Here is a 26250-nt window from a genome sequence, read left to right on the forward strand (position 1 = left end):
TGGGCTGAGCAATGCTAGATTTGTGTTCTCGATGATCATTTTAGGCATTTTGGACTCAAGCACCGTTGCCCTGTGTCAAATTTCTCCATCCCTTTACCCTTTCCCCAAGTCCTTTCTGCATTTAGCTCCCAGCAGCTGCAGGGTGGCCCAGAACTGGTGGAAAGGGGGGACATCCTGTGCCTGGCTTGTGTTGCACAGGGAAGCTGCAAAAGATGAAGGGAATGGCAGCACCATCCCCTGGACTCACAATGAACTGGCTGCCTTTCCTCCTCTCTGGTTCTACCCATCCATTAACATAATTGCCTTTACTCCTCCGGGCTGTTCCCAGCTCTGCATCACTCTGGTCTCATGTTGGCCCCTCTGAACCTGGCTTTCCTGAGTGGTTCAAATGCAATTGCAGCTGTTATAGTCACTGTGGAGAAGAGTCTGTTCCCTGTCCATGCCACCTGGCCCTGGCACAGGAGCTGGCCCAGGTTCCCTGAAGCAGGGGGTCCTTCTGCTCCAGCCAGCACTGGATGTTTGTGGGTGGCACAGGGATGATTAATATATTACATGGTGTGCTTCCAGTGGCTGCCTATAACTGCAGAGCTTATCTGAGGTTTAAACATTAATTCCAGACCTCTGGGAAGTCTGTCCCAGCACTGTCCTGTCCCAGACACAGCCACCAATGTCAGGTGTCGGGGAAGTTTTGAAAGCAGTTGGTGATTTTGGGCGATTCCAGAAATGCCTGGTGCTGCTCTCTGTGATCCCCTGCCTCAGTGTGGCTTTCCACCAGTTTTGCCAGCTTTTCATGGTGGTGGAAGTGCCTCACCACTGTGACACCAGCTGGATCCTCGCCGTGGGCCCCAACCTGACGCAGGAAGAGCAGCTGAACCTCACCCTGCCCCGGGGCCCCGACGGGCACTTTGAGCAGTGCTCCATGTTCTCCCCGGTGGACTGGGACCTGGATTCCATCCTGGCCTATGGACTGAACCACACTGAGAAGTGCAGCAGTGGCTGGGTGTACCCCTCAGAGCAGCCACCGTCCCTGCTGACCGAGGTCTGTACCTGCTGCTGGATCTGCTGGGCTGTGGAAGGGAGGGATGGGGCACCCAAATGGCCACAGCTCCCCCAGAGCTGGTGCCTGGCCATGGTGCAGTTGGGATTTACAGCAGGTGTGGGCTGGGGACCTTGGCTTCACCATACAGGTCCCAGGTGGGGTCCTGGAGAGGGTGCAGGCTGTGACAGAGGTGCCAGTGGGGAGATGAATCACTCCTGGAGGGACCTCCTGCCCCTGGGATTCCCCATCCCTCTGCATCCAGGGGGTAACCTTTCCAATTTAATATCATGGAATGGTTTGGCTCAGAAGGGTCCTTTAAAAGTCATCTAGTCTAACCCCCAACATCACAATTGTTAGCTGAGAAATATGCTAAATTAAGATAAAGGAGAGTAGGTTTAGATTAAATGTTAGGAAGAAATTCTTCACTGTTAGGGTGGTAAAGCCCTAGCACAGGTTGCCCAGAGAAGCTGTGGCTGTCCCATCCCTGCAAATGTTCAAGGCCAGGTTGGATGGGGCTCTGATCTATCTGATCTAGTGTAAGGTGCCCTGCCCATGGCAAGAGAGTTCAAATTAGATGATCTTTATTGTCCCTTCCAACCCAAACCATTTTATGGTTCTATGATCCTTCCTATGTCACTCCTTCCATTGATGCCCTCTGGGTGCTGGCAATTGCAGGACATCTCTTTAACAGAAACTGCTTGTCCTAGGAATCAGCATTGCATCTTTTCTCCTCTGGGAGCTCAGGTGGTTGGCAGGAAGCAAGCTGCTGCTTCTGTCCCCAGGCCCACCTAAAACCAAATTTGCTGACCAGGAGGCTCCCCTGGTTGGCTGGGCTGGACGAGGGGGACTCCTGCAGGTCCCAGTGCATGGGAGAGGGACCCCACTGAGTGTCCCAAGGGCTTGTCCCACCTCTGCCTTGTGTGCCCTGTGCATACTGTGGGGATTCACATCCTTGGAAGGGGGGATACCAAAGCATCTCTTTCTCCTTTCTCCAGTTTGACCTGGTGTGTGACAGGAAGGACCTCAATGACATTGCCCAGGCCATCTACATGGCAGGGCTGCTCCTGGGATCCATGATCTTTGGGCCTCTCAGTGACAGGTGAGGAGCCACAAGCCCCTGCCCAGGGTCTGTGCAAAGCCAGCACAGCACAGACCAGGTGGTGTGAGCCTGTCTGGACTGTGCACCCTGTGCATTTTGTTACCACTTCTCACTGCAGGGACCCTGGCCAAAGTCCTCGAGTCCCATGAGGACATGGCCACACAGGGAAGGGAGAGGAGAGAGACACAGCATGTGTGCACAGTGCTTCCCTTGTCACCCCACAGTCTACTCTGAGCCTTCTCAGGGTGATAAAAATCACTGTCTAACCTGCTGGGCTCCTTGCCATCTCCATGGGGTCTCTCCAGACACCGATTGTGTCTTCCCTGTTTCTCCCCAGGATCGGCCGCCGCCCGGTTGTTCTGATCTCCGTCTTCCTCCAGGGCGTGTTTGGCCTGGGAATTGCCATTGTGCCCCATTTCTATGTGTACATGGCCTTCAGGTGTGTGGTGGGGGCCTCCGTGTCAGGGATCACCATGACATTACTGGCCTTAGGTGAGTAGGATGCTCTTGCCCTGGGGCATCTCAAGATGTACTAGATAAGTTTTAAAGGAAATCAAAATATCTGTGTTTGACTAGAAAAACGCCGTGGCGAGGACAGGTCTTGATCTTCACTGTCCTTTGGTACTTTGGCAACTTCTCAGTCCTCAGTCAGAGCCTTGGGGAGCATCCCTCTCCAGCCAGTGCTCAGAGGAGGGCAGGGGGAGAGTGTCCCAGAACAGGAGGTCAGCCTAATCGTCACCTCCAGAACAATTCTTCTCCAGGGAAACACCTGTTTGCCTCAGGGGAAATAATTTGGATGCCTGTGAGCCTTCCTTCTTTCTTTCAGCTACAGAATGGATCGGTGTCTCCTCCCGGCCCAATGCAGTGCTCACTTCTCACTGCTGCTTTGCCATCGGGCAGATGATTTTGGCTGGTTTGAGTTATGGGATTCGTAACTGGAGGCTGCTGGAAATTGCAGGATCTGTTCCTATATTTGCCTTTTTCTTCTGCATGGGGTAAGTAGGATGTGGACAGAGCTCCTGCAGATGTGACAGCAGTGTGAAGGTGTGAGTGAGGAGGAGGCAGCAGCTCAGAACCAAGCTGGGTCTTTCCCGTTGGAGTGCAGGTGCTGGAGGAGCTGCTGCAGAGCTCAGCACATCTCCCTGGGTACTGCACTGCTGACAGCAGCAGCTGCTCTGCTTCAGGTCTCCAAATGTGGCCTCTGGAGCCTAAATTTAGGGTGGTTAGACCCATTGATCTCATGGGCCTTTCACTTTAGAGCTGGACTTGATGATCCTTGTGGGTTCCTTCCAAGGCTGAAGGTTCTGTGGTTCTGGGATCTGATCCTGTGGTGATTCCAAGGCTTGCTGGACATGGTCCCAGAGAGAGGGGCTGTGGGGGAGCTCAGCAGGACACAGCAGCATGTGCTGGCCTCCTCTCCTGGCAGGGTGCTCCCAGAGTCAGCTCGCTGGCTGGTGACCAAGGGCAGAATCGAGGAAGCCAAGAAGGTGCTGCAGAAGGCGGCAGCCACCAACAAGCGCAGCCTCCCACCAGAGCTCCTGGAGCAGGTACTGGGGGGTCCTGGCCTCAGACACTGCCCTGGGCCTGGCAGCAGCCCTGGAGCTCAGCTCATGCCAGAAACATCTCTGCATTCCCACTGGGGCTGGCCATGGGCTGGGGGGGACTCCAGCTCCAGCTGAGTTCCACAGGGACGAGGCCAGGGAAGAGGCCCAGCCTCTGCTGAGGCTCAGCCTGGAGCTTTCTGGGGTCCCCCTGGGGCTGTGGGAAGGGCTGCAATGCTTCCCTGGCTTTTCTCCTCTGAGGATTCCAGGAGTGTGACTGATCAGCACAGAGTCTCTCTCTTTAGTCTCTGGCTTTCCAGGCAGAAATGCCTGAAGGGGAGTTCCCTCCTTGCCCACCCCAAAGTTCCTCCATTGGGCCAATGTTCATCCTGAGGAACCTCTCATCTCAGTCACCATCCCCTGTGCTGGGCACCCTGAGGGCAGTGGGGCTGCCCTCCCTGTCAGAGCACTGCCCCACTGAGGCTTCCCATGGTCTGCAGGTGGAAAAGGAGCTGGACATGGGTTTCCTTTTCCTGCTCTGACTCTTTGTCTTTCTGTGTTTTGAAGTTGAAGCCTGAGAAAGAGGTCAAGTCTGGAAGTTTCCTGGATCTCTTTCGGAAGAAGCACCTGCGGAAGGTGACTTTAATCATGTCATGTGCCTGGTAAGACATTCCCTGGTCCATTCTTCCCAAACTTCTAGGTGAAAGGAGTGAAGGGATTGAATTAGTCAATAAGAAATTCGTCATATGGCTTTTGAGTGTTATTTGATAGATGTTTCTGCTTCTGGCTGTTTAAGATGCTTTGTGGGAAAGGTTACAGCATTTCCAGCTTTGGCAGGCCTGTGGTATTCCTCTGGTTTTACATCTCCTGTGAAATGCTGTGGCTTGGTCAAAATGTTGTCATTGGAGATCAGTGCTGCATTTCCTCATGGCTGACACCTGCTCAGTGCCACCCTGCCTGGCTTTCAGGTTTGTGAACAGCTTTGTCTACTATGGGCTGAGTCTGAACGTGACAAATTTTGGCCTGGACATCTACCTGACTCAGCTGGCCTTTGGAGCAGTGGAAATCCCAGCCCGTTTTGCTTGTATCTTCACCCTGCAGAGGTTCGGGAGGAGGAAAACGCAGGCTGTTCTCCTGGTGCTGAGTGGCTTGGTGTGTCTGATCATCACTGGCATCCCTGAAGGTGAATGACCTCATCCCACATGGAGAGGACATCCTCTGGGAGGGAGGCACAGTGCTCCAACCTTTCCCTTGCTGTTCTGTCCTCCCAGCCAGGGTGGTTCAGATCCCTCAGGGCCTCAGCTGACCCTGGCCACACAGGCCTGGCTGAACCCACAGGGCCCAAACCAAAACTTTTCTTGTTGATATCAATAGCAGAGGGCAGAGCTGAGCCCAGTGGCCCCCTTGTCAACAGAGCTGTGCTCTGGGAAAATTAACCCCTGGGGAGGTGAGATGATGGGTGCAGAGTGCAGTGAAAGTGGCTGCCAGGCCAGAGCAGCCTGGCCCATGCTCAGACAGTCAGAGGCCATGGCTCCCTGCAGGTGACACAGTTGTCCCTGCAATCCCCAGTCGCCACCCATGAGTGGTGCTGAGCCCTCCCTCATCCCACAGCAGCCATCTCTCCTCCTCCCCTCAGACCAGCCCGTGGCAACCACCATCCTGGCCACCATGGGCAAGTTTGCTGCCTCAGCCTCCTTCTCCACCTCCTACGTCTACGCTGCCGAGCTCTTCCCCACGGTCGTCAGGTGAGCTCTCCCCACACTTTGCAGTGACCAGCAGTGATGGTAGCGGGGCAGGAGTTGTCCCCATGGCTCATCCCCGTGGTGGCCTGGGTGTGCTGACCCCTGCCCACAGCTCCCTCTGTCCCGCAGGCAGACGGGCGTGGGGCTGTGCTCCGTGTCGGCGCGGGTGGCCGGGATCCTGGCCCCGCTGGTCCGGCTGCTGGGCCAGCACCACCGGGCCATCCCCATGGCCATCTTTGGCAGTGCCCCCGTGCTGGGGGGGCTGCTCTGCATCCTGCTGCCCGAGACCTGCGGCACCGACCTGGCAGATGACACAGGGGACGGCCACCCTCCAGCTCAGGTGGGTCCTGGTGCTGCCTCTGGGGTGGGGGATGTGGGCAGCCAGCGCTGGGGGAGCCCCTGGGATGTGCTGGGAGTTTCCTTAGGAGTTACAGACGTGGGAGGGAATGGAATGCATGTGGAAGTCATCCATTCCTGCATGTGGAAGTCATCCATGTTGCTATAGGACATGAAACAACATGACACACACACCGCTGCTCTCAAGGTGAAGAAAAAGGGAAGTTTATTTTCAGACTCCAACATTTACAGTTTTCCAAAAGTGACAGAGGATTGGAGGGTGACAGTGCCACCTCTCCAATGACACTGGACAAACCAATAGTCCATCAAATTTCTCCTCCTCCACAAAAGAATGCAAAACAATAAGTTATTTATGTAAGGTGTTTGAGAAAGTTCATTACAAGAATGTAAACATCGGAAGGCTTAGAAAATCTTAAAAAATCAGGGTGACACATCCCTTCATTCCTGTCCATGGGATACAACAGCCAGTGCTCAGCTTTCCTCCCTCTGCCCTCCTCAGGGAAGCACTGGTGCCTTGCAGCCCCATCCTCTGGCTTTCACCCTCTCATAGCTCCCAGCCCTCATTCCCCATGGGACCAGCTGGAATTGCACCGCAATACTTCTGTTGTTGTGCTGGGAGAAGGGTGTCCACAGGAACAGTCAGGAGTGGGATCCAAGTTGCTGAAGGCTGCTTGTCTCAGGGACAGCTGCCATCAGCTCATTGCACACCTTTCCTTGCTTTTACACCCTTTTCCCTTTCACCAGGTCTGCGAAAATGCCACCAGCAGCTCTCACAACGGGCAGGTGAAAGGAAAAGGTGCTGGCCAAGACAATGAGAGCACGAAGACCACGTACTTCTAGCTGGCTCTGCAGGTGGCTGTGGATAAAGGCAGCCCAGTGCTGTGTGGGCACTGAGGACAGGCAGGGTCTCTCCTCCACAGGACACCACCTTTGCTTGGGCCAATTCTTGGGTTTCCTTGTCTTTTTTGCCTTCCTGCATCTCCCTCTGTAGCTTGTCCTCAGGCACTGCAGGCTGTTGCTGGTGTCCAGCAGTGCTCTCACCAGAGAAAATTAGGTGCTTTTTACTTGAGGGGAAAAAGGAAAGAAATCAAGAATTAGAATGGAGACACTTCCTCTTCCTTTTTCCTGTTATGTCTCCAGGAAGGTGAGACTGTAAACTTTGTCCAGTGAGACACCCACTAGAGCATTGAATAAACTTGCAAGAGAGAACTGGGCTCACTAACAGGAGAGCTGGAGCAGATGCAGCACTGAAAATAATCTCACACTTGCAAGGAGTGATTTATCATGACTGTCTAGCAAGATCATCCTGTTCTCTCATAAAAACACTCCTTTTTATTTTTTTTTTTAATTTGAGATATTCAGCTGAGAAAAAAAAATAGTGATGGGAGAAACAGCATGCAGGGAGCAAGGATGTCTAACAGGCAGCAGAAGTTTCCCTTCAGTGCTGGTGGCTTTGAATTGATGCCTGTCATGATGCTTTGGGCATGGAAAATGGTACTGTTGGGCTGCAGTGTGGGACCAAATTGATCTGTCCATTCCAGGAAACTGAGGGATGTCGTGGCAGTTGGTCTCCTAGAAAAAAGTACAAATTTTTCTGGGAAATGTCAAGTCTTTTCTACTCTGTTCTAATCTATTCCCTTTTTGCTGGATCCATTTTGTATTTAAAAGATTTAGGACTGCTTTTGTCTTATACTGTGAAGAAAAAAAGTGGTTTTCCTATGCTTCCTTTCATATTGTCTCAGGCCCCTCAATCCATCTTCCTTTTCCCACTGGATGGGTACAGAAGAAGCCTGGGAGCTGCACATGGTGGTTCTTCCTCTTTGACTGTACAGCTCAAAGGGTTTTTTCTGGTAGTGTCAAGAAATGTTAAACCACAGTATTTCTTCTCTCCATTGTCATGCCTACATGTTTTCCATGGACCAAAGTACCTCGTGGATGTTCAGTTTGATCAAGACAGAGTTTTGGATAAAATCAGTGCCATGTGACATTGTCCTGCCAGGAGGGACTGGCTGTGGTGCAGTTTTCTCTCTGGCACTGCTTTTCAGAGGATTTCAGAGCTGTGGTGCTCATCTTCAGTACCCTGAGAACAAAGGAGTTCAGTCCTTTGTCCTTTCCTTGGAAAAGGCTGGGGAGTGCCTCCTTCAGGCTTTTCTGGAAAACAAGGCATTGAGGGTAAAGGCTGAGGGGAGAGCTTGGAGCCAAATGTACAGTTATTGGAGGAACCACTTTGGAAATTGTACTCTGAGACTCTCTGCTTTAGCTCATTTCATAAATAAAGGCATCCAAGCACAGCTGATGTACTTCTGCTTCCAGCTCATTTGTGCCTCCAGTGGGCTGAAGATCCATTTCATGGAATCTTGGAGTGGTTTGGGTGGGAAGGGACCTTAAAGATCATCTCGTTCCAATCCCTCCTTGCCACATGCAGGGACACCCTCCACTATCCCAGGCTGCTCCAAGCCACATCCAGCCTGGCCTTGGGCACTTCCAGGGATGGGGCAGTGTCCTGGTTTAGGGCAAATTTGGGACGAAACTTCCAAATGGGTCCCTCTAGAAAGCAGATCCAAGTGGCCTCTCCCACAACTGGTTCAGGAAAAGATTTCCTTGGAGAAAAGTGGAAAAAACCTGTTTTTTTAACAAGTAAAGTATTCACAAGCACAAAAAATGAATAATTTTAAACAATAAAACCTCCTGCTGTTCTGAAGAGATGGCAAATTCAGAAAGTCCTTGTCGTGGGGGGTAACTTGGTTCACTCAGTCTCTTATCAGTCCCTCCTGTGCTGGAAATGCCACATCCTGGGCCCCAGTGAGCCACAGGTGTGAGCTCCCAGTGCTCTTCTGGGTTTTCAGTCCAGAGAAGGGCAGAAGAGCTCCAAGAAAAAGAAAAACCACAGCCTGAGGAACATTTCTGCCTCAGCTAGCTAAAAACTAACTAAAAGCAAAGGAGAGCTGTGGTCATGTTCGCAGGGCGAGGGAAGAGATGAGAATCTTGACTCCATGTTTCAGAAGGCTGATTGATTATTTTATGATATATATTATATTAAAAGAAAATTATATACTAAAACTATACTAAAAGAATAAAGGATTTCATCAAAAGGCTTGAAAGGAATAGAAAGGAGTGAATAACAAAAGCTCCTGACTCTCAGAGAGTCCGAGCCAGCTGACTGTGATTGGCCATTAATTAGAAACAACCAACATCGACCAATCCCAGATGCACCTGTTGCATTCCACAGCAGCAGATAATAATTGTTTACATTTTGTTTCTGAGGCCTCTCAGCTTCTCAGGAGAAAAATCCTAGCAAAAGGATTTTTCATAAAATATGTCCATGACAGAGAGCTCTCTCCCACTGTCCATGCTGCAGACAACACAGTCCAGAAGGATGTGGGGGAGCAAGTGCAATTTCTGATAACAAACTGTGCTCTTCTTCTCCTCCCCTTTTCTCTCTGAACAAGTCTAAAGGTGCAGAACCTAATATCCAGCATAAACAGAACAGACAACTGGGGATACAAGCATCATAAAGCCACCCTAGGACAGGCAACCACAGCTTCTCTGGGCACCCTGTGCCAGGGCATCACCACCCTCACAGGGAAGAATTTCTTTCTAACATCTAATCTACATCTCCCCTCTGTCAGTTTTAAGCCATTCCACCTTGTCCTGCCACTCCATTCTCTTGTCCCAGGTCCCTCTCCAGCTCTCCTGGAGCCCCTTTAGGCAATGAAAGGGGCTCTGAGGTCTCTCCCTGGGGCCTTCTCTTCTTCAGGAAGAACAATCCAAACTTTCTTCATAGGAGAGGTTCTTCAATCCCCCTAATCATCTTTGTGGCCTCCTCTGGACTCACTCCAACAGCTCTGTATTGTATTTTATCTGCTCTTCTCTGGATCACTGAATCTTGTGAGTTTGAATACCCCTGCACTTGAAGAGCACCTGAACAGCTTGACTCACGTTTTGCCCAGCTCAGCACAAGTGGGAGGATGTCCAATGTTTTTGCAGTGCCTCAATGTCACTCCTAGCCAGCCCATACGTGGCCTTGCACTGTAATGAGCAGAGGTGACAGCACAAAGTGGAGCCAGGGGTGCTGGAACAGCATGTGGGAATGCAAACATAAACCTGTGGGAATGCAAATACACTTCTGCATGCACACAGTGGGGAGTTCTGGGCTCTCATGATTGTGAGGCCATGGGCAAAGGGTAAAATGGGACCTAAGGAAAAACCAAGGCAAAGAGGATGATTCCATATTGAGGGAAGGGAGCCAAAAAGTCAACAAGGTGATGAGGACAAAATGGGGGTAGACAGGTTTATCTGGGAAGAGGAGGTTTTCTCATTTTAGAGACAAATTTAGGAGAAAATGCTCTGGAATGAGTGTTTCTGCTAAAGAAAAAGGCTTCAGCAATTCCTTTTCCTGTCAATGAGAAAATGGATACCAGTGGGTGAAAGTAAAAAAAAAACCCAACTGTTTATTGACAAAGTGCCCACATGGCAAAGGAAAAAAATTGAATAAATGCTAGATATTGAGCCATCAGAACCTTACCCCCAACACACACACAAACACACATGCACATACCCCACAGCAGAACAAAAAAACCCAGAATGCCAGGGAAAGAAACAAACAGACCAGCTGTGTGGCAGGGGGAACAAAATGGTACCAGCTTTTTTGTCTCAGGAAAATAAAAATAGCTCATGCAGCAGCCTGGGCAAAACAGATGGGAACCTGTGGAATCTCTGACATTGGTCTCCTCCTCACAGCAAATGAAGCTGGTGGATTTTGGTGTCTTTTTTCTTGTTGGTTCAATTTTTCCTGAGGTCTCGGGCCAGGCAGAGCAGCTCCTGCCTGATTGGCTCCTGGCAATTGTCAGATCTTAGGCCAAAACCAAGGTGAATAATTAAAGAATAAAACCCAAAAAGTCACCAAAGGATTGCTGCTGCAGTCCCTTCAGGCCAGGAAAAGGGGAAAAAAACTTTCTTGCTTAAACTAACAATAAACCAACCTAGCCAAGCAACTGTCCTGGGGTGATTTTATGATGATGCTCTATTTCCTGTCTGTTTTATGCCCAGAAATGGCATAAAACATTGTAGCTTTAAGATGTATCTGGGGGGAGGATCAGGAGCCTGGGAGCCCCGGTGAGGGCTTTGTTCAAAGACTGTCTTGGTTGGAACAGACAGGTGTCTGCTGAGGAAGGCAGGAGCCTCCCTTGAAATGGAAAATGTAAACACCCTCCCTCTGAATTATTATACTCTTGAAATTAAGGGGCTCTCAGGCAAAGAGATGGGAGTAGGAATAACAGCTCTTTACTAGGAAAATAAAAATAAAAATGCAGTAATAGAAAACAACCCACTGCCAGAGTCAGAGCAGTCCCTGTCCCCTGTGCGTCAGGGGGTGGCACAGCCCCATCCCATGGGGGCTCAGCCCTCCTGCAGTGCCAGCTGTGGCTCTGCTGGAGCAGGGATCCTGCACAAGGGGGGAGTTTTCCTCTGCAGCTCCAGGGCTGCTGCAGATGGGCCTGGGCTCCCTCTGGCCATGCAGGGCAGCAGAAGCTGCTCCTCTGGCAATGCACTGGGCAAAGGCTGCTGGGCTGGGCCAGGCTCAGATTGGATCCAGGGAGGAATGCTTGGCTCCTCCCCTGGGCGGAGCATCTCCCCATGGGATGATGGGATTGGATCAGCCCTGCAGGGACACTCAGTGGCCATGGACAGCAGAGATCTCCTGGAGGGAGGATTGGCTGGGGGAGAGAGAAAGAAAAAACTGCCCCATGGACAGCAGAGAACTGCCCCAGCTCTGACAGATGGCAAATAGAATGCATGCCCCAGCCAGATCTTGCATTGTGATTTAAGTCTCACTCCCAGACCTGCTCAGTGCCCTGCCGTGGTCATTGGCAGCTACTTTGTTGCTTAACTAACCTTTTTTTTTTTTTTTTTTGGTAGCTTAAGCAGCAAGAAGTTCATTTTTTTCTTTCCCCACCTTTTCCCCTGATCTGCCACATCAATCCTCCAGGTTTTTTTTTTCTTGAACTCTTTTGGCTTGGGTTTTGGTCTGAAATCAGACAATCAGTGAGATGGACCAGGACCTGCAGGGGACTGGTGGGAGCTGTTCTGAGCTGAGACCTCAGAAAAAAAAGCTGAACCAACAAGACAAAGGACACCAAAATCCACCAACTTCATCTGCTGTGAGGAGGAGACCAATGCCAGAGGTTCAGCAGGTTCCCATCTGGCTGCTACATTAACTCTTTTGTTGTTTCCCCTTCCCTGAGACAAAGGGGACACTGCCATTTTTGCCCTCCCAGCCTGCTTATTTCTTCTCTGGGCATTTTGAGGTTTTTTTGTTGGTTACAGGGTAAGGTTCTGAAAATAAATATCTAGCATTTATTCAATCTTTTTCTGTGCCCTGTGGGAACCTTGATTTGTTAATAAACATTTTTTTTTTTTTTTCACTTTCACCAACTGGTATTCATTTCTCTCATTGGCAAAAGGCATTGCTGAAGCCCTTCTCTGCAGGAACATTAATTCCAAGGTGTTTTCTCCTAAATTTGTCTCTAAACCAAGACAGCAGCAAAGTGACATCCAGTCTGCACTGCACCCAGCACACCCTGGATGAGTCTTTGAACAAAGCCCATGCAGGAGCCCCCAGGGCCCACAGCCATCCCCCAGACCAACCTTAAAGTACAGGAGCCATTTCTGAATGTAAAGGAGATGATCAGGAGTGGAGTATCATCATAAAATCACCCCCAGACACAGAAGCAGGGCCAAAACAGCTCCTGTTGTCAGAGGAGCCCCACAGGGACCACTGAGATAATCAGCACATTTTCAGTGTCAGTGACACCAACAAACTGTGCTGAAATCCTGGCTGTGGGACAGAAGTGTCAGCATCCTGGATCTTTCCCTTTACCTAGAGGACATCACCCTCTCCTTTCACCTGACCCCATGCTGGGAAGCCCCAGGTGCATGAGAAGAGCAAACCTTGCAAAAAGGGACCCAGCAGGGAATGGCTGAGGAGGTGAGGAGATGAGCATTGAAGCTGCTCTCCTGACTGTGCAAGAAGCCATGGAATCATTGGTTCATTTAGGGTGGAAAAGACCTCTAAGACCACTGGCTCCAGCCATCATCCCAGATCCACCATGAAAGCAGATCCCTAAATGACACACCTGTGTGTCTTTAGATACCCCCAAGGATGGTGACTCCACCAGAGGCCTGGAAAGCCTGTTCCAGTCTTGGGCAACCCTGTGGGGAAGAAATTTTCCCTATTATCCAATTTAAACCTCCTGTGGTGCAACTTGGGACCATTTCCACTTGTCCTGTTATTTGTTACTTGGGAGAAGAGACTGACCCCCTCCTGGCTGCATCCTCCTGTCAGGGATTTGAAAAGAGTGAGAAGGTCCCCCCTGAGCCTCCTTTTCTCCAGGCTGAGCTGCCCCAGCTCCCTCAGTGGCTCCAGGTGCTCCAGCCCCTTCCCCAGTTCCTTTCCCTCTAGTGCCAAAGCCCAGATCTTGCAAACTCCTGATCCCATCTCCAGTCATGGCCAAGTTCCACATGACTGGGGTGGTTTGTGCACCAAAGCCAAAGCAAAAAATGAATATCAGCTCCAGGCACATCTGGCCTGGACTTGGGGCACCCCAGCCCTCAAAACACCATTTACTAGAGCACAAAGAGGCTGGAAACCAAAGGGTGCAGCAAATCTGAGTGAGCAGCCTTCTCCTTCTTTGAGAGTAGTCATGTGCTTGAGGAGATGGATTCATCAGAGGGCACTGAAATACATCCTCTGCTGGCAAAAAAATTAGCAGAGGACAGGAGCCCACCCTTCTCTTCCTTTTGCATGACTCTAGATGACACTAAAATGTCATGACTGAGCTGGCAGCAGCCAACTAAAGGTCACTGTGAAAGGCTCACCATGACTGAGGAAAACTGCCCAAATGCCCGCACAATTTGGCATCAAATTGCAGCATTCCCATGCAATTCAGAAAACTTCTACAGCTGCTAGTAGAGAAAATAAATGCAGATTGTTCATTGGAAGACTTTGAAAAAAGAAAAAAGTCCTTATTGAACTCAGCCACTCTGCTTTAACACTCTGTTTTTGCATTGTTTGTGTCTGATGCAAACAAAGCTTGTTTCCATCTGCATGTTAAATTACAGACTTACAACTTCTGTGTAGAAAACACTCCAGAGCCAAGAGCAGTTACAAAGGCCAACTGTGAAACAGTAGGAAAAAAAAAAGTCAACACCATTTATTATTCACATATTGCATTACAAGTGTCTCTTATCAAACTCAGAGCATAATTTATATTATTCATGTAGAAACTCAACTTCAACACCACATGGAAAGAAAAGCTAAATAAGAAAAGCTGTGTGTGACAGCCACTCTACAGGTGATTTGTTGCATTTGGGTAAAACCTTACAAAAGAAAAAGACCTTGTAAAATCATAGTTCAGGCCTACTGCTTCTGCTGGGTACAGCTAACAGCTGGCCTGACAGGTCTCTCTGAGAATCAGCCTGGCAGCCTTTACCTGTGAGAACCATCTGACACCTGTGAAAATAAGAAGTCTGAACTCATGAGAATCAGTGAAGAAAAAAAGGAAACATCTGTAAAGAAGTAAGCCTTTATCATGCATGGACATGAGCAACAACAAACCAATGAAGTGAGTTGCAATAAGTTACTAACCAATTAGAATTAAACAAGATGCCTTTAGAAAACCATATGAATATGAGCTGTGAAGGTTAAGGATTCGCTATGGTGGATGAAGAAACATGTGTCTTTACTGCAACAGTGATTCTTTATTGCTGTAAAACACGACAGGGATGGTTCCACGGGTACCAGCTTGCAAAGGACTGGGGAACACAGCTGGCAGGCCAGCCAGGCATGACCAAACTGGGTTTCAGGGACACTTGGAAGTGCATCTGTTTCAAAGGCAGAGTGACATAGATCTCCTCTCCCTGTGACCATGGATATTGTGTTCATCATCTGAAAGACCAGTTTCCAGGCAGCAATGCCTCCCTGGTCTGCTTCAAGAATGATGGACTCAGACTAGACTGTTAGTGGTGCCTGTCCAGTCATTTCTTGCTCTCTGAGCATCTGCAGATGTCCTTCTCCAAGTCTCTGTCATCATCTCTGGTGTCTCAGAGAGAGACTTCAGTTTTCTGTTCCTGAAGATAAGAAGGAAAGATGAGAAGATGAGACTGTATTCATCCCTGATTCTGAAAATTACCTTGCCTTAAATATGCTGTTTGGGTATTTTTTTTCCCTTAAATTCAGAGTTCCCTGTACCCACCTCATCTAGTGGTTGTTGGTTGCCTGTGTCATCTGCCAGGTCAATGCCGCGGGTCTCGGGCAGCAGGATGCAGAACAGGGCCACCAGCACAGGGATGCTCCCAAAGATGGCTTTGGGGATGGCCCGGTGGTACTGGGCCAGGGGAATGATGAGCGGGGCCAGGATCCCGGCCACCCTCGCCATGGTCGAGCACAGCCCCACGCCCGTCTGCCTGCGGGACAGAGGGGCACAGGGAGGGCAGGGGTGTTGGGGAAGATGAAACAGGAAAGCCTTATAAATATGATTGCCTGGCAAAAGATTTTGAGAATATGGAAACTATAAGTGAGATTGAAATGAAAGCAAGCTTTGAGATCCCTTAGTTATTGAACAACTGGAAAACAATGGTGTGGCTGGCTGAAGGTGATCCCCTTTTGATGAAACAACACCCTCTGCTTGCAGACAGGCCCAAGGGTCAGAGCAGACCCTACCAGCTTGGCAGAAGGGGTCCAAAGAGGAGTTTATAGGGTTTAAAATGTAACACAGGATGGTAATATAATGATTCTTATAGGCTGTATGAAAATGCTACAGTATTTGTATCTTGGACTAGATTGGTTAGTGAGAATTAGAATATTCAGCACAGAAGATTTATGGCATTGTAACGGGAACCTCTCTCTCTTACCCTTTTACTCTCTTACCCTCTCATCCTCTCTCCCCCTCTCTTCTCTCAGTCCTGCTCTGAGCTGTGTCTGGCAGCTCCCAGCAGGGCCCTGCACCCAGGCCCTTTGCAATAAACCCCAAGTTCCACGACCTGGCCTCAGAGATCTCTCATCTCCATCCATCCTGACCGTCCTACCCCCTGACGCTCCTACAAGGGGTCAAAACTCCTGCACTGAATGTGGCTCTGTGGCCACCTCCAGCCATGGCAGAAGGAAGCTCTGATGTGTGGGGACAGCTCACCTGAGGATGGTGGGGAAGAGCTCAGCGGCGTAGACGTAGGAGGTGGAGAAAGCGGCTGTGGCTGTGAACTTGCCAATGATGGCCAGGACAGTGATTACCACAGGCTGGTCTGAGGGGAAGAGGAAACACAACCAATGTAACCTGCAGGGGATGGTTCACTTGAAGAACTTTTCAAGTGGGACTTCTTGGGACAGCCCTTTCTAATAGACTTACTAAGCAAAGTTACCATCTAAGCCATTGGAAATGATCCCCAGCATACCCTTACCTGGAAAATACCCTCTGGTAAAGAGGACCCAGATTTCTCCTGAGGCCTTGGGCATTTTCTAGATGTGCAATTGAAGTGAGCTGCTGAGCCAGCACAGGTGTTTGGGGAGTGCTTAGTTGCAAATGCCATGTCCCTGACCTGGAAAGCATTGGGAAGTCCCACTGTTACCTGCAGTCTCACTCACAGCCCTGGCACAGTAGGTAGGGTGGGGTATGGACTGGGGCACAAACTGATGCAAACTGATGAGGGGGAGTGGGCATTTGCCTTTTCTCTTCATCTAAGAAAGGGAGACATGGTAGCTTTTAAAGCACTTCTGCTGTAGCTTTCTGCCAGGGGGTGGTGGTGTCTTAGTGGGTGGGTGGTGGGCAATGGACACTGCCTGCCAAGGGCCAGGAGCTGTGGGAGAACCAGCACAGCCCTGAGGGAGAAGGAATCCAAGGTGAGGAGAAGCCAGAATGCTGGGGATGAAGCAGCCTGGGGGCTGTGACAGAGGGAGCAGCTGAGCCTGTGGAAGTGAGCGTGGGTCTGGCAGGGTGGGAGGATGGCTCTGAGCAAGGGTAGGGATGTGCAGGGCACTGCTCAGCTCTGCTGACAGGCTGGGAAGGTTCACCTTCAGGGATGCCAGTGAGGATGAGGCATATCAGGCCAGCCAGCAGCAGGAGAATGCCCTGCACTTTCTTCCTCCCAAACCACTCCAGCAGGAAAATGCAGGAAATTCGAGCTGGAAGCTCCACTGCCCCAAAGGCCAGCTGTGTCAGGTAGATGTCCAGACCAAAATCTGTCACGCTGAGGCTCAGCCCATAGTAGACAATGCTGTCTGCAAACCTGAGATTCAAGTAAAGCAGAATAGAACATGTCACCAGATGTTTTCTGGGGGTTTATAACCCAAAATTAGAAAGGTTAGAACGCATGCAAATTACTTAAATTCCCAGCAATCTCTGTTTTGGTTCTAGTCAGCACCTTTGAAAGTTGTGTGGGACATAGTTGCAGGAGATAAAGCAGAATGGATCCCCACATGGTCAGCAGATTCTAGACTGAACCCAAAGCTTCTAGATAAGCACAAAACTCCTCCAGGGCCCAGGGATTGCCAAAGCTGGAATTACTCAAGCCTTTCTAACACAACCCACAGTATCATGGATAATCATCTTCTTCCCATGCCCAGACATGGTAAATCTGGTCCAGTATGTGGAGGTAGAATGACAGCAGGTCAAGACATTCACATGTGTATTACCAGAAAAATCACATTAGTGTACAGTTCTTGTCAACCATCAATGTCTTCTCTTTCACTAGTAGTTTTAACAAAGGGGACGAGGGTATATCTTACCAGACACATGACATGATTAAAGTCACCTTCCGCAGGTTCTTTGTCCTGAAGAGATCCAGGAAACTTCCAGACGTGACCTCTTTCTCAGGCTTCAACTTCAAAACACAGAAAGACAAAGAGTCAGAGCAGGAAAAGGAAACCCATGTGCAGCTCCTTTTCCACCTGCAGACCATGGGAAGCCTCAGTGGGGCAGGTCTGTGACCCCAGTGCTCTGGCAGGGAGGGCAGCCCCACTGCCCTCTGGGTGCCCAGCACAGGGGATGGTGACTGAGAGGTTCCTCAGGATGAACATTGGCCCAATGGAGGAACTTTGGGGTGGGCAAGGAGGGAACTCCCCTTCAGGCATTTCTGCCTGGAAATCCAGAGACTAAAGAGAGAGACTCTGTGCTCATCAGTCACACTCCTGGAATCCTCAGAGGAGAAAAGCCAGGGAAGCATTTCAGCCCTTCCCACAGCCCCAGGGGGACCCCAGAAAGCTCCAGGCTGAGCCTCAGCAGAGGCTGGGCTTCTTCCCTGACCTCGTCCCTGTGGAACTCAGCTGGAGCTGGAGTCCCCCCCAGCCCATGGCCAGCCCCAGTGGGAATGCAGAGATGTTTCTGGCATGAGCTGAGCTCCAGGGGCTGCTGCCAGGCCCAGGGCAGTGTCTGAGGCCAGGACCCCCCAGTACCTGCTCCAGGAGCTCTGGTGGGAGGCTGCGCTTGTTGGTGGCTGCCGCCTTCTGCAGCACCTTCTTGGCTTCCTCGATTCTGCCCTTGGTCACCAGCCAGCGAGCTGACTCTGGGAGCACCCTGCCAGGAGAGGAGGCCAGCACATGCTGCTGTGTCCTGCTGAGCTCCCCCACAGCCCCTGTCTCTGGGACCATGTCCAGCAAGCCTTGGAATCACCACAGGATCAGATCCCAGAACCACAGAACCTTCAGCCTTGGAAGGGACCCACAAGGATCATCAAGCCCAATTCTAAAGTGAAAGGCCCATGGGATCAATGGGTCTAAGTACCCTAAATTTAGGCTCCAGAGGCCACATTTGGAGACCTGAAGCAGAGCAGCTGCTGCTGTCAGCAGTGCAGTGCCCAGGGAGATGTGCTGAGCTCTGCAGCAGCTCCTCCAGCACCTGCACTCCAACGGGAAAGACCCAGCTTGGTTCTGAGCTGCTGCCTCCTCCTCACTCACACCTTCACATCAGGGCTGTGTTTTCAGAATTCAGAACATCCCTCTGGCTCTCCTGGATTGCCAAGACCCCTGCCAGAGGTCTCAGAGACCCTGGCACAGAGCCTAAGATGCCTGTGACTTTGATTATGACCCATGGAGCAAGTTACCAACCTTATATGAAGATCTGCAAACCACAAAAGACAAAAGTAGAATAATAATTAGTTTGTCACGGGTTGGATAAACAGATTTTTGTGGTTTTTAGAATGGGGGTTCAGGGAGCAAGATGGAGGAATCTGAGCATGTCCAGCCTTTCTCCTTCTTCTTCTTGGCCTCCATCTTCTGCTGTGGTGTTGGCACTTTTAGATTGGTTTAGAGTAGAAGCTCACTGTCTAACACAGGTGATAGGTATTGGAAAGTAATTGTAAACATTGTACACATAGTTTTTAGTATAAAAAGATAACACAGCCCCGGGGGCAGACAGAGTGCCTCTGTCTGACCTGCTGGACAGACCTCTGCAGGCCAGGAGAAAGAATTTTATAGATAAGAAACAATAAACAACCTTGAGACTGAGAACTGAAGAGCTCTGACTCTTTCAACCGCCGTGCGGGGAAAAGAGACTTTCCAACACATCTCGGGGTCACTGTGAAAGGCTAAAGCCCCGGGATTGTGTCTTCCAGAAGCTCTACACTTCTCCTTACCAGATGTAGAAGAAAAGGGCAAACATAGGAGCAGATCCTGCAATCTCCAGCAGCCTCCAGTGGCGAATCCCATAACTCAAACCAGCCACTGACATCTGCCCGATGGCAAAAGCCGTGTGAGTGACGAGCAGCGCCTTTGTCCGGTGGGAGACACCAACCCATTCTGTAGCTAAGAGGAAAAACAAAGGTTCAGGCTCTGTTTTGGGCTCTCTTTTGCTATTGTGTCTTGTGAGGCCAAGTCTGCTCCCTCAGGGCAAGGGCGTCCCACTCACCCAGGGACACGACTGCAATCATAATTCCTGACACGGCAGCTCCCACGACACACCTGAAGGCCATGAACACATAGAAGTGGGGCACAAAGGCAGTTGCCAGGCCAAACACGCCCTGCAGGAGGATGCAGATGAGAAAGACTGGCCGCCTGCCTATCCTGTGGAAGGAGAGGGAAGACCCAGTCAGTACCTGGAGAGACCCCAGGGGGAGAGGGAAGAGCACAGGAGGGATGCAAAGTGATTTGGGAACCAGAGGAGATTTAACATCCATGTGAACATAGCTCCTCTTTACAGCCCAAGAAACAATGTGCAGAAAAATCAGTGTCTCCAGTGTTGACCCATCATGGTTCTGGCAAAGCCTGAGACACCAGCAGGGGCTAAACTTGTGATTTGTGAGGAACCCCCCCACAAGCTGTATCTGCCTCTCTTTCCAACCCTCAGACATTTCCAGACCTCTCAGGGGGGCCCAGATGCCCAATCTCAGGCAAGGGGATTGCATCCTGTGAAGGTTCAGTGCATGCACAGTCTGCCCCCTGATCTGGGCTGTCCCTGGGTGCTGGGCAGTGTCTCTGGGAAGGAGCTGTGTTTCCTCACCTGTCACTTAGCATCCCAAAGATCAGGGCTCCAATGAGAAGCCCAGCCATGTAGATGGACTGGGAGACGTCATTCAGGACCGCCCTGTCACACACCAGGTCAAACTGCAGGAAGGAAAAGACAGAAGCTGTTGGTTTTGACAGGCTCCAGCTGCTCTCTGGGCTTGGGCAGCCTTTCTGGTTGGTGGTGGATGCAGGATTTGGGTGCCTGAGCACTTGCTCCAGCCCCTGGGAGCAGAGAAGCCCTCAGGAAGGCTTGAGCCCTTCATGGTGAGCACTTAGGGCACAAATCAGTGGTGGGGCTGGTGCCCATCTGCTGGGTGCTGGCATCTGCAGGATTCCCCTGCAGCCCAAAGGTCCCTGAGGGAGCATTCTGGCTGTGAGCTTTTATTTCAAGTGTGGCCTTGGGGTGAGAGCTGTATCAGCTTTCTTGTCTGGCTGAAAAGGCAGGGCAGGGTGGAAAGAGGAGGAGAGCAGTGCTTTTTCCTGATAAAGGAGGAATGGCAAGGGATGCAGCTGCTGACACCTGCAGGGAAGCCTTGTCTGAAATGGACTTGGTGCTCCAGGGACACCAAGGAGCTTTTGCAAATGCCAGAGGCTGGACTTTCTCCTGTGTCCTAGCTCCATGGAAGGTACTTGTGAGAAAGTGCTGGAGCTGGTGGGTAGGAGAGGAGGGAGGAGGACTGAGGGAAAGTGAGAAAGGAGAAAAGGTCCATAGAGGCAGAATCACAGAATCATGGAATCATTTAGGTTGGGAAAGACCTCCAAGAACATCAAATACAACCTTTGACAGACCACTACCATGTAAACTAGAAAGGTGGGAGATGAGGCACAATGGAGAAATTGAGGCTGCTGATAAACAAGGCTTTTGCTCAACTGCAAGGCCCTGGCATGTCTTGTTGCAGCTCTGAAGGTTCCTGGAGGCCCAAGAAATATCAATATTACTTGGAAGGTGAATGTCTTTCACAGAGGAGATGGTGTGAGTAGAAGCAGGCAGAAGAACAGGGGGTACTGTGGCAGGGATGGCCAAAAGATCCCTCCAGGCAGATCCATCATGAAGTCAAAGGTCTGGATAGTGGAAAGGGGATGGATGGTGGGCAGAAGATGTGCTGGACTCACACCCCCACAGTGCCTGCCTGTGCTCTCCCCAGACATCTTCACCATGGCCTTGATGCAACGAGCTCCCAGGGATTCCATCTGTGTGATGGAGGCAAAACCCTGCAGTGAATCTCAGCCTGACTGCAGCACAGCTGGCACTGGCTGGCCAAAGCACAGGCCAGGATATTCCACCCCCTCCCAGAAACAATGACAGAAGGCAATGAGGCTTGTGGTCATGGTTAATATTGGCCTATTGCAATTCTCTTGTTTTGTACCCAGGTGAAATGTCAACAAAAGTGCCCAACATTAAACTGAAAATGGATCCCCGGAATCTGCAGATCCAGACATTTACAGTGGAGACATTACTGGAACCACTGATATAATATGATTCAGGTATTTTAGAGTTGCAGAAAGTAAGCTGGAGAACCATAGAGGGAAGGGAATAAGGCTGAAGAATTTGTGACTAAAGAAAGCTGGAGAACCACAGAGGGAAGGGAAGAACGCTGAAGAATTTTTGACTAAAGAAAACGGGATAACTATAGAGGGAAGTGAATAAGGCTTTTGACTTTTGACTAGAGACATTATTTTGAAAGTCAGAGCCACAGCTCTTCTGCAGCACAGCTGTCACTGGCTGAGCAAAGCACAGGCCAGGATATTCCCATCCCTCCCTTCCACAGCCCAGCAGATCCAGCAGCAGGTACAGACCTCGGTCAGCAGGGACGGTGGCTGATCTGAGGGGTACACCCAGCCACTGCTGCACTTCTCAGTGTGGTTCAGTCCATAGGCCAGGATGGAATCCAGGTCCCAGTCCACCGGGGAGAACATGGAGCACTGCTCAAAGTGCCCGTCGGGGCCCCGGGGCAGGGTGAGGTTCAGCTGCTCTTCCTGCGTCAGGTTGGGGCCGACGGCGAGGATCCAGCTGGTGTCACAGTGGTGAGGCACTTCCACCACCATGAACACTTGGCCAACCATTTGGAAAGGGTTGAGAAGTAGTGGCAGGGAGAGGAGCAGGATCAGCAGTTTCTGATAGAGCCCAAACTCCCCCAGAGCCCTTAAAAGATCCCCAAACTCAGCCATGGCGAGCACCTCTGTGGCCAGGCTGCGCCGGTGCCTGTGGCTTAAATAGGCAAATATTAATGTTTAAACTGTGTGAGCACTAAAGCCCTAATCCAGTGTGATAAAATGAGCACCTGCACTGGCACAGCAGTCCATTCTGATGATACAGTGCAGTGCTCCAGGCTGCACTTTGTCACCAGCCATTCCCTCCCTGCTCTAGAGAACAGATCAAAGGTGCCAGAGCACTGTCACTCTTGGGGATGGTACAGTGACATCTTGTCCTTCTCCAGCCTGACAAGTGTCACAAGGCCTCCTGAAGGCGGCTGTGCTGCAGCTCAAGGTTTGTGTCTGAGGCATGAAGCTGGGATTCTACAAATGAGGGTCAATTTTGCTGGGGGTGGGGATGCACGCAGAGTAAATTTGCTGCTCCCATTAATGGTTTAATGACTACAGAGAGCATCCTGGAGACAGAGATATGTGAGAGAATATGGAAGAGAAGCAGAAGAACACTTCCCCTCTGGGGCAGAATATATGTCTGGTAGTCCAATAGACTTGCTCTTGACAGCTGTGTCCCAAGCTCTCTGTTTTCATTTGTAGAAACACTGGTTAGTCATAAAAGTAGATCTAAACTACAGGTTCTTGGGATAATCCTAAAATAGATGTGGCTTAGAGAGTACCCTCAGGGAAAAGAGCAGGTTACACCCAGAGACATTCAGAGCACACAGGATTTGGGAAATGACACCAGCTTGGCTTTGCCTGAGGTTCTGATGTCACTTGAAAAGCAGATTGACCTGGTTTCTGCTGCACATCTGAGCTGCTTCCTGGCTGGACTCCCTGAGTGGCTTGTGTCTTTATTCCTGACAAACTGGCTAGCTGGATTGCCCTCAGTGTGTGACATTTTCTGTGTCATTTGGCAAAAGTTGGTTTTACCAGAGCCCCTGGCTGCTTTTTGCAGAGCCATGAGCACATCAGTAACCTGCTCATTTCCAATCTGCTCTCCAGTGCTTTGTCTTTCACTCTCAGTGCCCATGGTATATCTGAGCCCCCAGCAAAGTCACTCCTGGGTCACACAACCTGGATTGGTGTTTCAGGAGTGGGAATAGCTCTGTTGTGCTTATGAGAGTCAGTAAAGGAGAAGAATATTGGATTTTAAAGCATCACCCCTAAGCTGGAGTGGGAGAGTGAGATCCCACTGGTTTGTGCTGGTCAGAGTAAAGGAAGAGAGGAGTAAATGTTACTCAAAGTTGTGTAAAATCACACCAGTGCTGTGCATTTATCATCTGCACACACCACCCAGCCAAACATCACTCAGCTCTGCGTCCACATCCTTGGATGAGTGGACTTGCTGCTATTCAGAGACATTCCCTGAGCAGGAGGCTGAGCTACATGACTTCCAGAGATTCCTTTTGCCCTAAAAACATCTCTGGCCTTTTGGTGGGATGATTGGCCAAGGAGATCTGCTCTGGCAGAGACATTTTGTCCCTGTCCTCTTGTTCTCTGCAACAAGCTCAAGTCTTCAGGCTCAGCCTGTTGTGTGTGCTCATGTTGTCCCCTCCCATTCCTCCTTTTGGCACTGGTGAGGCAGGGAGATTGTTGGGGTATATTTTATTTTATTTTATTTTATTTTATTTTATTTTATTTTATTTTATTTTATTTTATTTTTTATTTTATTTTTTTATTTTATTCATTTCATTTCATTTAATTTCATTTCATTTTGTTCATTTTATTTCATTTTGTTCTATTTTAAAAATTAATCAATTTAACACCTCTATTTTTTTTTTTTTTTTTACAGACAGCTGATTAAAACATGTGAACTGATGTGCTTTATGGCCCTTTTGAGCGTGCACGTGTTCATGCTTTGACCCTCTGGTGTTTCTCTTGAGCTTGTTTATCATGAGTATAATTGTTAACTCCTATAGCATTTATGTTATGTAATATTTATGCAAAGGGCACTCAGGGAGGAGCAGAGTGCAGGGGCACAGGGAGAGCAGATTTAGCAATGTCCCCACACCCCAAGACTTCAAGACATCAGGGTTCATTTCCCTCCCCTGCCCCCTTCTGACCTTGGCAAACTCATTTCACTTTTCTTTGCTTATCATTGTACACCTGATTTGAAGAATCACTTTTGCTCCCATATCAGCAAACTTGTGCTGTTTTTAAAAGATTAAAAATCCCACACAGCTCTCCCTCTGTTTTTTTTTTTCTTTCACCTATATGAAGAACTCCTTCTCTGAAAGATCATAATTTAACATCTCCAAGTCTTCAGAAGACAGACTGTCATAATCATCTTTGTCTCCTGATGTTTTTCTGCTCCTGTTCATTTTTTCAGAAGCCTCCCGGTCAGTTTTGGTGGAATCAACATGAAAATGATCTTGGACACCCTGATTAGAGGTTTCAGAAGCACAGCTGCTGAACATGTGTGTTGAGGGACAATTGCCATCCTGTGCAGGGAGATGCTTTTTTGTGGAGCCTTCAGCACTGAGCCCCATCCCAAACATTTCTTCTGCTGCCTTTGGAGCCTGGCGTTGTGGATCCACGTGCAGCAGGAGTTCACAGCCCTGAATCCCTTCCAGGTCTCTCACATTAATCTCATCCTGCCCATCAAGAAGGGAGAGGCTGGAGGTGTCCCAGAGCTCTAGTGAAGTGTTTGTTTCTGATGAGATTTCCTGGAAAAAATCAAAAGGATTTGGATCAAAGAAAGGTGGAGTTTCTGCCTCTGAGCTTTGCAAATCTGAATTTGGAGTTTCATTTGCTACACTGGGGAAATCTTGTTGTCCAGAAAACAACAAGTTACTGCCCCCCAGAAAATCCATGTTGCCAAACTGAAGCTCAGCATCCTTGGGTAACTCTTCTGAATTGCCTGATGAAAAAAATATCCCATCCTGTGCCCCTGTGTCCTGGACACCCAAGCCCAAGAGGTTCTGGGTTCCTGGCAGATGAGCATCATGGTGATTCCCTTCCCTGGTGAGTTTTTTGCTGTTGTCAGCTGCAGGCACAAGACACAATTCCTCCAGAATCTGCAGAGGGTTTGTTCCATGGTTTGAGCTTCCTGCAGATTCTTTCTGACTCTTCTGTGCTGGCATGAGAGGGGGCCAAGAGCTGTCGTGCTGCTGCCAAACCTGACTATTTAAAGACTCTTGGTCATGAATGTCGAGTTCAGTTCTCTCAGGTTTATCATCATGTGACATGGGAGCTGACAAGAGGACATCAGCCTCCTTGCCCTCAGCAGAGCCTGAGGATCCTCCAGAGCCCTCCTGGGTGTGTTTAGGGAACACCTCCACCTTTCCAGGCTGTGGCAGCTGATCATTCCTGGAGGCATTTTGCTTTGCTTGGCTGGAGGAGCTGAGGAGCCCCTGGGCCTTTTCTGCCCTGCCATCAATATTTGCTGGTTCTGAGGATCCTGCAGGTTTTTCTGGTGGACTCTGCTTCTTCTCTGAGGAGTGACCAAACAAAGTGGCCAGGGCTGATTGGGGTTTTGTGGGTTTCCTCTGGGTTGTTGTTTCTTTCCTGGGAGTTCTGCCTTTGTCTTCAGAGCCAAAAAGGGTAATGAAGGGGTTTTTCCCAAGCCTGACACCTTTACCTGGTGTCTCTCTACAGGCTTGGCTGCTTCTGGCCTCCTTGCTCTGGGCTCCAGCCTGTGACACAGGCCCAGTGCTTTCCCCTGGAAGTTTCAGATCCACTTTTTCTTCACCTACTGGATGGGCTCTGCATTTGTCCAAGGATACATTTGGTTTGGAATATTCTGATGTCTTGTCTGGTTGCTCAGAAATGTGCAAGGTGTTTTCACCAAGAACTTCCCTGGATTCCTTTGACTTGGGCTTGTTGACTTCATCATG

The 26250-nt window shown here is 49.9% G+C and overlaps 2 protein-coding genes across 2 annotated transcripts; one reads left to right on the plus strand and one right to left on the minus strand.

Moving 5' to 3' along the window:
• The first annotated feature begins 667 nt into the window (after nucleotides 1-667).
• On the plus strand, nucleotides 668-6672 carry LOC129127482 (solute carrier family 22 member 13-like). The gene is made up of 10 exons (XM_054644112.2): nucleotides 668-1039; nucleotides 2035-2138; nucleotides 2476-2630; nucleotides 2965-3133; nucleotides 3565-3685; nucleotides 4247-4341; nucleotides 4648-4862; nucleotides 5316-5424; nucleotides 5551-5761; nucleotides 6523-6672. Exons 1-10 carry the CDS (start codon nucleotides 668-670, stop codon nucleotides 6616-6618), a joined length of 1647 nt encoding a protein of 548 aa, XP_054500087.2. The 3' UTR covers nucleotides 6619-6672.
• A 7591-nt stretch (nucleotides 6673-14263) lies between these two features.
• Nucleotides 14264-22435, minus strand: LOC129127738 (solute carrier family 22 member 13-like). The gene is made up of 10 exons (XM_054644589.2): nucleotides 22064-22435; nucleotides 20262-20365; nucleotides 19671-19825; nucleotides 19399-19567; nucleotides 18221-18341; nucleotides 17555-17649; nucleotides 16841-17055; nucleotides 15966-16074; nucleotides 15030-15240; nucleotides 14264-14287 (listed from the first exon to the last, which is right to left on the minus strand). The coding sequence occupies exons 1-10, from the start codon at nucleotides 22433-22435 to the stop codon at nucleotides 14264-14266; spliced, it is 1575 nt and encodes a 524-aa protein (XP_054500564.2).
• Nucleotides 22436-26250: the final 3815 nt, after the last annotated feature.

Source organism: Agelaius phoeniceus, chromosome 1 (assembly GCF_051311805.1).
Source record: "Agelaius phoeniceus isolate bAgePho1 chromosome 1, bAgePho1.hap1, whole genome shotgun sequence".
In the NCBI taxonomy this organism is placed as follows: Eukaryota; Metazoa; Chordata; class Aves; order Passeriformes; family Icteridae; genus Agelaius; species Agelaius phoeniceus.